This window comes from Salvelinus namaycush, chromosome 27, assembly GCF_016432855.1.
Source record: "Salvelinus namaycush isolate Seneca chromosome 27, SaNama_1.0, whole genome shotgun sequence".
NCBI classification, from domain to species: Eukaryota; Metazoa; Chordata; class Actinopteri; order Salmoniformes; family Salmonidae; genus Salvelinus; species Salvelinus namaycush.
In genome coordinates, this window is record NC_052333.1 from 34,758,726 (window position 1) to 34,769,219 (window position 10,494).

General features: G+C 41.6%; 2 protein-coding genes across 2 annotated transcripts in view; both read left to right on the forward strand.

Annotated features, from left to right (window-relative positions):
• LOC120022458 (helicase SKI2W-like) overlaps positions 1-1,718 on the forward strand; it is a 47,170-nt gene extending 45,452 nt beyond the window's left edge. The window contains exon 29 of the mRNA XM_038966369.1: positions 1,129-1,718. Coding sequence (XP_038822297.1) covers positions 1,129-1,329 — 201 coding nt within the window. The 3' untranslated portion in view covers positions 1,330-1,718. The remainder of the gene's footprint in view (positions 1-1,128) is intronic.
• Positions 1,719-4,239: 2,521 nt separating this feature from the next.
• Positions 4,240-6,569, forward strand: LOC120022467 (proline-rich transmembrane protein 1-like). Its single transcript, XM_038966385.1, has 3 exons — positions 4,240-4,684; positions 5,363-5,533; positions 6,076-6,569. The coding sequence occupies exons 1-3, from the start codon at positions 4,259-4,261 to the stop codon at positions 6,250-6,252; spliced, it is 774 nt and encodes a 257-aa protein (XP_038822313.1). The 5' UTR covers positions 4,240-4,258; the 3' UTR covers positions 6,253-6,569.
• The last annotated feature ends 3,925 nt before the right edge of the window (positions 6,570-10,494 follow it).

The window sequence follows — 10,494 nt, forward strand, 5'->3', positions numbered from 1 at the left end:
ATAAGTTAATAATAATAATAATAATAATGATAACAATCAGGATGTTGTGTCCAATGGGGTAAATGAAGATGGATAAACCCCATGTTTCCGCCTGTGTACATGTTATAGCCACTATGCTACAGGTGATAAAGCTTATTGCTAATAACACATCTGATAATAGACTCCATGCATGGTCCAATATGCTAAAATATTTCTAACTGCGTTTTCACCAATATGTTTTGGGGCTTTTAAAAAGAACGGAGCTTCTCAGTCCTCAGACTGAAATTGGCCGAACTCACAGTTTAATACATGTACAAAATTATCCCTAAAAGCATGATGGTCATGACTTTCTTTACCAACATAAAAAGATCCCACCTTGTTGAACGAACAAATGATCTGTCGGCATTTATGAAACTTCCTGTTTCCATCACAGTTGTCGTGATTTTTTAAATACGGTATGACTTCACTCACATAAAAATTGTGGATGGAAACGTGATTACGGATGATGGTCTTTTCAACACAGAAGATCATACCAAATTATTGCCTGATGATCTTCTGAACTTCCTAATACCTTTCTGATTTCAGTTACTTCAAACCACATTTCCTTCAGATTGAAACACGGTCAAAACTACTGGCAGATTGATTTGAAATAGACTGTCATAGCCCCTTTCAAAAAAAGTTTACATTTGCTTTGATTACATCGCTTTTTTTACTTGATGGGGTCGCTATTTTTTTTTATATATAAAAATGGGGTCACGGGCCAAAAACGTTTGGGAACCCCTGCTGTACTTTATCTTAAGTTTAAACTAACTGGTATCCCTACTTCCTGGCCTATTTATTTAAAAAGAGATGCAGAGTGTCGGAGTGTCGGGGTAGCCTAGTGGTTAGAGCGTTGGGCCAGTAACCGAAAGGTTGCTAGATCGAATCCCCGAGCTGACAAGGTAAAAAAGCTGTTGTTCTGTCCCTGAATAAGACAGTTAACCCACTGTTTCTAGGTGTTTCTAGGCCGTCATTGTAAATAAGAATTTGTTCTTAACTGACTTGCCTAGTAAAATAAAAGTAAAAAATACAGGGGAGACCAAGAAGGCAGCAGTCCTGTACTCAACTGTGTCTAAATGAACTTGTACACTTTCCTATTTCCTACCCCAGCCATTTGCTGAGATTGCGCAGTTAACAGACGTCCAGGAGGGCACGGTGGTGCGCTGCATCCAGAGACTAGACGAGGTGCTGAAGGAGGTGCGCCATGCAGCACGCATCGTGGGAGACTCGGTCTTGGGCAGCAAGATGGAGAAGGCCTCCCTGGCCATTCGCAGAGACATCGTGTTCACTGCTTCGCTCTACACACACTGAGATGGGAAGGGAGAGAATGGGGGGGGAAGAGGGAGAGTGAGAGAGGGTGTAGATAGTGTTTGTATTGTAGTTGAAAGAGTGTGGAGATGAGGAGATAGAGAGGATGTAGGTACGGTATTGTAGGTGAGAGAGTGCCAAGGTGCCTGAGCCAAGTCCCAAGCTCGATCAATGTGTGTGGTGTGCATGGTGGGAGAACGGGTGAGTGTATGAGGGAGGGGTGTGTTTGTGTGCACGTTTGTGTGTGATTGTATGGACATACTATTGTTTACGTGAGTCCTAATTAAATTCCTGGACATGGAAAGGGAATGCTCTTAAACAAATCAGACCAAAGTAGTAATGAAATTATTTGTAATTTATTGTACAGTAATAAAATCCGCTGTGGACTACCATTTTAGAGTACTTTGTTTTTAGCAATTGTCCCCCAAGGGCTCTTGTGATTATGTCTGAGTAAGTGGCTGTATGCATGAGTCTGACATTGGTTTCAACATTATGACACTGTTAACTATTGCTCTTGCTGTATACTGTAGGAACAACAATCTGTACATATCCTATTCTGTGAAACATAATGTCATTTACAGTCAACTATCTAACCCGATTCAAAATCATGTTCCGTTCTAGACTCATGCTCATGTTGTGACAGCAAGAGGATTCTCAAAACTTCGTACAGCATCCACGGGTATAAAGAGTTAACAGCATAGCATAAAAAGTATTCAAATCCAATATCCGGTCACCTCTTTAAAATGTTTGTTTCGGGTTTTCCAGCTCAGTGGCATATGTATTTCCCAGTCTCGGCTGTCTCTTTAAGACAACGATAGCTTTGTGTCTGATTAATTCAATGTAACGAGAGATGCATTGGAGAAACCTATTTTCCGCTGTTACTGTGGATGTAGCAGCTACAGAGAGTGTGAAAAAGCAGGACATTTATTTCCTATTGGTCATGATCATCGGATAACCCAATTGGCGGTTATCATATACTAGAGTTATAACGTGATACCGTTATTATAGGCAACGGATGTGGGGATTTAAAAAAGATGGATTTAAATTAGCTGGAAATTAAGTCTCCATAATTTCATCATTTTTCTGTTAGAGGATTTACCAAAAGTCGTATTGGAGGAATAAGAATATTTACATTAAATTGTTTGGAGGGGAGTTTTATTCTGACTACACGAAATGTCTGAAAAACACGGTAAGCTTTTTTCTCTTGTTCTGTTGCGTCTTTTATGTCAGCACTGTAATTGATAATTAAGCCAATTCTTCCCCTCCCCCGCTGTCTATTCTCTTCGTTGGATTGTGATAAATGTGTACATTTGGGATAATTGTTTGACTATAGGTTGTTTTGGTGTTTTTTTTCTGTGGTGCATAACTAACAATTGGCTACTTGGTGACGTTTGATATCTCTGTTTCCATCTCCGTTTTCACCTCCCCATGTCAACGTCTCCGACAAACTCATCCGTCTATTTATCTGCATGCCCTACATCTGTAGTCTGCTATGTTATTTTATTCCCAATAGGGTACGCTCTATTTAATTGCCTATGCATGCTCATTTATTTAAATAACTACAATGAAATAAGGGTTTGCGTGCGTGTGTTTGTTTCCCTGAGTGTGGGCGGATTTGCGTGCGTTTGTACAGTGTATCAGGGCGAATGAACGAGAGCGTGTGATGTTGTTAACATCAGAAATGCAGCACAATAATTTGCTTAATTTCTCTCTTTAACTCCCTTGGATTCACTGTATCCTAGGAGGTTATCAAGGTAAGAGCCATGCTACTGAGTGAGATGCCTCCCTAATTCTAAATGAAAGCCTATAGCACAGAAAACAGGTTTCGGTTGGGAAAGCCCTGTATAGAGGCCTGCGGTGCATGTTCATGGCATGCACATCACCCCATTGAATTAAGTTTATAGGCTATATAGCCGTATCACGTGATAGACACAAACAGACAGCTGAGGTTTTGTTGTATGTGTTGGAATAGACAGAACATTGTAATCCAATATGGATGATAAGACATGCCAGATATAATCGTATTGTTCATTATGGAGAGATGGCAAAATGTATAGGACTATTTCCCCTCTCAAAGGAATCAGCTAATCTTAATTATAGACACCCAAAGATATCCTATCATAATTTGACTAGAGATCTACAACATAAGACATTTGGAATGATCAAACAATATATGTTCTTTGATGGTTTTCCATCACCATTAGACTACTGAGTAGTATGCTATCTGGGATATGCCTTAGTGGTGAATGGGCCATTAATTCAAAGAGTCAATACATTAGTGCATTAGGAGTTCATATGGATCTGATAGTGAACTATCACTTATCTCCCATTCATCCACTATTACCCTGCCTTTCTTCACTGTTGTCCTCTCTCCTTTGTCATTTGACTATCTCCCCCATTGCATCCTATGAATCAGATTTCCCTGTTTCACGTTCAGTCCCTGATGTGCGCCATGTACCCTTGAAAGGGGTCCCTCCCGCTGTGTCAGGATCCCATCCCCCTTCTGTGTCTGAGTGGTCTTACTCTGGCTGTGGTGACAGTGTTAGTGGGTTATGTAATGGTGTGTGTATCCCCAAGCACAACTCTCTCTCATCAACTGCTGAATAGGCTAGTCAGCATGCTGTGTATTGCTGTTACTGTACAAAGTCAACCTGGCTACTGTGTGAACGTGGTGCTTTTTGTTTCTCTTTGTGTGTATTCAACATTTTCACACTCTACATACGTTCGTGTGGTTTACATACCCGTAGGTGACAAACCTATTATAGTGCTTGTATTGCGTAAGCGGTGACCAAAATGTCAGAGTGATGGCTAGTTAGATAACATTTCTGCCGACTCTTCTCTCACTCACTCACTCACTCACATATTTATTTCTCTCTCTAATTTATTTCCATCTCTTCCTCTCGCAGGTCTGGAGGACTCCAATCGGCAGGCCATGTCCCAACCCATGCAGCAAATACAGCCCCCTCCATACCTCCCCTCCCAGGACCCTAACACGGGCCAACAACACTCCAACATGCAGCACCTCAACATGCAGCACCTCAACATGCAGCACCTCAACATGCAGCACCCCAACATGCAGCACCCCAACATGCAGCACCCCAACATGGGCCCTCCGCCCAGCTGTGGCCCCCAGCCCAACTACCCCCCTCCACCCCCGCCCCCTGGCTCCGATGGCTACCAGGAGACCCAGTTCCACAATGGCTCCTATGGACACCCAGGGGCCCCACAGGGCTACACAGTCCAGACCCAGGGCCCGGGAGGGGGGGTCCCACACGCCCCTGTAGGGTATTTTCAACCAGGATACCCTCTCCAGCTGCAGCCCTGCACAGCCTATGTTCCTGTCTACCCCATGGCGTCGGTGAGTCAGTGTATTCATCTACGATAGCAGTAATTATTCCAAAGCATTTTGTGTTTGCCGAAAAGAGAACGAAGCATACGAGGGTGGTATGCTCATCTGATTCTTTAGAACACCGGTGCTGGGTGGGCAAAAATATACAAGAACGGAAAGGCCCGCACAAGGTATAATGCTGCTCCCCAGTGTTTTACTTCTGCACCATGCTACATTCTGTAAGGGATAATCAACAAGGGGCTAATGCTCTAGAATACCCTTCAAGCCAATCAGAAACAAGTATTCAACCATGCCATGGTATATGTTTGTGTATCATCATGATGCAGTAGTAAATCACTAAGGAGCAGGCGCAGCATTATAGTGACCTGGAATTTCCTTTCTTAATTGAATGGAGAATGAGTCACCCACACAGCCAATTTTCATTGGTTCTTAGATTAAGCCTGTGGAAAGTAAAAATTGGTTTGCTCCTCTTGAGGGTTACAGAGAAATCCAAAAAGGCTTTTCCAAGGTCAGTGGCCATAAAGAGATCAAGCATCTCACAGTAGGAGTACTGGTTTTGGATCAGTTTTGCCTTGTAGATCACAATGAATAAGATTACATGGACAAGGGGGGGACCTGATCCTAGATAAGCACTCCTAGTCTGAGATGCTTGATACATCTCTCTCTCTCACTCACTGTCTCACACAGGGACAGCCCTACCAGGGGATGCCCCAGGGTCAGATGGGCATGCAGATGCCCCATGGCATCGCCCTGATGGAGCCCCGGCGCCCGCCTCACGACTACCTGCCAATCGCTGTGCTCACCACCGTCTGCTGCTTCTGGCCCACAGGAATCATAGCCATCATCAAGGCAGTACAGGTTGGTGTTAGGCTAGCACAGAATTGTCTGCACAGTATGTTTGTTAGCTAGCCATTTTTAGGGAAATGATTGATTGTTTTGTTGTTTCTCTGTTTATTACAGTATTATGTTTATTTTTTTATATGCTGGCTTTGTTGGTTCACCTGATCATGATGCACAAGACTCTATAACAGTCTACATGATGTAATTGCAGCATTGTTTACACAGGCTAAAATAGATTTTTGCATTGAGCTTCCTTCCAATTTGTTTGAGTTGAGCTAAGCTGACAACCAGGCATAGATAGCCCTGCAAACTTGGGTCTTGAACCATTAGTATTATTATTGTTATGGTTGTTTAATTTAAGGCCTGATAAACTGTGTTTTGTGGCTTTTTGTGTGAGTATGTGCTGTTGTCAACACCACTCTCTCCCTCTCTCAACTAAATTCAGTTTAAGGTTCATTATCGGCATGAAATACATTCTATAAATATGGCCAAGCACTCCAAAAACCATAGTTTGTGAGGGGGGAAAAAACATTCTTTCTCTCTCTCTCTCCCTCCCTCAGGTGCGTACAGCAGTGGCCAGGGGTGACATGGTGACGGCAGAGATAGCGTCCCGCGAAGCGCGTAACTTCTCCTTCATCAGCCTGGCGGTGGGCATTGCCTCCATCGTCCTGTGTACCATCCTCACCGTGGTAGTCATCATCGCCTCCCAACACCATGACGATGACTGGGAACCCTAATACATAACGCAGTGTGGCATCATGGGATATGTAGTTTTGGGTGGAGATTGAAGAATAAGAGCACCGGAATTCACTCTCTGAAACTGGTATGTTATATTGGGGGGGTGTATATATGTGTGTGTGTGTGTATATATATGCACCCTGTGTACTGTATATACAGTACTGACCTGACCTACTGACTACTAACGGGTTGAGAACCAATCACACTTATATTCAATTGCCAAAACAAATAGGTACACATTATTTGCCAGTATTACTTACCATTTACACTCGGATATAATAACGCTCCATAGCACTTATGGGGGAAACAGAGTACACACACAGAGGCATTAAAGGGCAATTCCACCACATTTCAACCTCATTTTCATTATCTATAGCACAGTACCAGTGTCTACATATGTGAAAATGGCGTATGACATCATCAAAAGTACAAAGAAAAAAACCCTGTGATTTTCAAAAACGATGAGATTCACAGTGACGTGGGGAGTAAGAAAATTCCCTCCCTCTGGGTAGAAACTCGTTGCAGGTTTTGAAAATCACAGTTTTTCTTACTTTTCCTCTTGCCTTGTGATGTCACAGAGAATCATTTTTTAGGACCTTCTCTTTTTAACCACAGATCACAGAAACGTGCAATTTTCATATATGTAGACACTGGTATGGTACTGGAGATAATGAATATGAGGTTGAAAAGTGTCAGAATTGCTCTTTAACTATGAATGACAGATGATTTTATGGTCCCCTTGAAGACCAAACCATGGATCACACTGTATCTTGATAAACTATTTAAGCCTTCACAAAACTGCCAAATAGATCACAAATCATGACTGACATTAGTGCCATATATAATTAGTATTAGGTATGAGGAGGTTGTTTTGAATTACTTCTAATATAAATACTTTTATTGAATTGCGTTTAGTCATTTATAGTTTTTGATTTATGATTTTCATAAACACCCGCCATCTAACGATAGTATTTTTTCAAGTATTTATTAAATGGATTGTATAAATTATAGTATAAGACTGCCAAACAGACGTGGGTATGGAGGGATACAACTGATCAGTATTCATTTTACACACAATCAAATGGAAAGTAAATTGAAGACATATTGTTGTCTTCTTATGAGATTAATATATGAAAATTGTGAAAAAAGATTGAGATTTTTCTGGTGAGATGAATGACATCTCTATTTAAAGTTGTGCTGGTGGAGGGATACACCATACTGTGTACTGTGTCCGTTTCTTTTTCCCCGCCTTTTTTTTTACATGACATGGACTTCTTTAGCTACATTGACAAATTGTTTGTTGCATAAGATTGTTTAATACTTGTTCACTTTATTTATGTATGTATTTATGTGTATTATAATGTATTCGTTTATTTATAATATTTATTTTTCATAGATTATTAGCATGTCACCATTATGTTTTAGTTGATATCAATAGTTTATTGTACCCCTTATTGGCCTAGAAAACCTTAACTAAACTCAGCAAAAAAAAAGAAACGTCCTCTCACTGTCAACGGAGTTTATTTTCAGTAAACTTAACGTGTAAATATTTGTATGAACGTAACAAGATTCAACAACTGAGACATAAACTGAACAAGTTCCACAGACATGTGACTAACAGAAATGGAATAATGTGTCTCTGAACAAAGGGGGGGTTAAAATCAAAAGTAACAGTCAGTATCTGGTGTGGCCACCAGCTGCATTAAGTACTGCAGTGTTGCCAGTTCTTGCTGTGAGATGTTACCCCACTCTTCCACCAAGGCACCTGCAAGTTCCCGGACATTTCTGGGGGGAATATCCTTAGCCCTCACCCTCCGATCCAACAGGTCCCAGACGTGCTCAATGGGATTGAGATCCAGGCTCTTCGCTGGCCATGGCAGAACACTGACATTCCTGTCTTGCAGGAAATCACGCACAGAATGATCAGTATGGCTGGTGGCATTGTCATGCTGGAGGGTCATGTCAGGATGAGCCTGCAGGAATGGTACCACATGAGGGAGGAGGATGTCTTCCCTGTAACGCACAGCGTTGAGATTTCCTGCAATGACAACAAGCTCAGTCCGATGATGCTGTGACACACCGCACCAGACCATGACGGACTCTCCACCTCCAAATCGATCCAGCTCCAGAGTACAGGCCTCGGTGTAATGCTCATTCCTTCGACGATAAACGCGAATCCGACCATCACCCCTGGTGAGAGAAAACCGCGACTCGTCAGTGAAGAGCACTTTTTGCCAGTCCTGTCTGGTCCAGCGACGGTGGGGTTGTGCCCATAGGCAACGTTGTTGCCGGTGATGTCTGGTGAGGACCTGCCTTACAACAGGCCTTCAAGCCCTAAGTCCAGCCTCTCTCAGCCTATTGCGGACAGTTTGAGCACTGATGGAGGGATTGTGCGTTCCTGGTGTAACTCAGGCAGTTATTGTTGCCATCCTGTACCTGTCCCGCAGGTGGGATGTACCGATTGAGTGCAGGTGTTGTTACACGGGGTCTGCCACTGCGAGGACAATTATCTGTCCGTCCTGTCTCCCTGTAGCACTGTCTTAGGTGTCTCCCGGTACGGACATTGCAATTTATTGCCCTGGCCACATCTGCAGTCCTCATGCCTCCTTGCAACATGCCTAAGGCACGTTCACGCAGATGAGCAGGGACCCTGGGCATCTTTCTTTTGGTGTTTTTCTTTAGTGTCCTAAGTTTTCATAACTGTGACCTTAATTGCCTACCGTCTGTAAGCTGTTAGTGTCTTAACGATCGTTCCACAGGTGCATGTTCATTAATTGTCCATGGTTCTTTGAACAAGCACGGGAAACAGTGTTTAAACACTTTACAATGAAGATCTGTGAAGTTATTTGGATTTTTACAAATTATCTTTGAAAGACAGGGTCCTGAAAAGGGGACTTTTCTTTTTTTTGCTGAGTTTACATTACATTTGATGACGTTTGTGATGACTTGCACTTCCCAGCGTTGACATAGCACAGAAACTGACTTAATTACTTTGTACACCTCGGCTGATGTCAACAGGCTTAGACTTGTTTTTATACACTCCAATAAAAAATGGTATAATTGTAGAAATAGACACATTTAGAACAAAAGTTGCTTGTCTAATTGAAGTGGTTGATCCATTTTCTAATTTCATATAGAGTAAAGTATTGCAGTACTAAGAAAAAAATCTACACATTTGATGGAAAGTGCTTGGACGGACGCAAGATTAAAAAGGCTATGTAATTATATATAGGGCTAGTGTAGTGTAAATTTGAGAAATTGCAGCTTTTGCAATTAATATTTTGCTAATATTAATGGTTATAATAGCCAATAAAACAGTATTATCTTAGTTAATAGTTTATCAGAGTAAAAGGTTGTAGACAAAGAACTAATGCGCTATAGACAATACTCTGTAATGCATGCCATTGTGAGACATTATTACAATTCTCTCAGCTTTTCCCGGATTGTCTTATCTTTTGGTCATTTGGTCTCTAATCTAGCCTATCACTTTATGAGGTGTGCTGCCCCGTGTTAGAGAGCCAAGAGGGCCGTCGTGTAACAGCGTGAGCTAAGCAGAAATACTGACGGTGTCACTGAAAACGAATGTCTCAGAGGAGAGAGAGAAAAAATGTATGCCTAATAATACAGTACACTAGCATTGTACTCTCCTCAACTTGTTTCTATTACCCCAAAGCCCCCTCTATTTCTCTCTGTCTCTCTTTCTGATGTCCATTGCAAAATGGGGACCGTAGTTATCGGCATATCTCTAATCTGCTTCTTCGTTTTCTTCTGTTTTCAATTCCTATGATAAAGTTATTCAGAGATATAGAAAATCTATTGTTTCTCGTGAAGGACCGTGATTACAGATTTGAATATTGTATTAGGGCATATGACGTTTTATTCCAAAAGTATTATTCAATTATTATTACTACTATGGTTATTATTCTGTTACATGGAAATCACCTTTTACATTTGATTACCATTACTATATTTATAATGTACATTTTGTATTTGGAGAAAATGTTCTTATTCTGATAACAGTGTTCTAGAAATATGTTGAGTGCAAAGTAAGCACAGTACTGTGACCCGTAGTGCTGTTACTCACCTCTATACAAGATAAGTATTGGTATGGAATGTTCTTATGCTTTTTAGGCTCACTCCTAGCATATCTAGTTGTGTTTAGATCTACACTGTGCTCTCCCCACATACTTGTTTTGTGAAGCAGTTCTATGTCATTTAAGATGACAGGCTGGGCAAATGCT

Bases quoted from the DNA above. Each gene is read 5' to 3' on its own strand.
- LOC120022467 (XM_038966385.1), top strand. From the start codon at position 4,259: ATGTCCCAACCCATGCAGCAAATACAGCCCCCTCCATACCTCCCCTCC. The intron at 4,685-5,362 runs GTGAGTCAGTGT...TGTCTCACACAG, and splicing joins CTGTCTACCCCATGGCGTCG to GGACAGCCCTACCAGGGGAT. The intron at 5,534-6,075 runs GTTGGTGTTAGG...TCCCTCCCTCAG, and splicing joins CCATCATCAAGGCAGTACAG to GTGCGTACAGCAGTGGCCAG.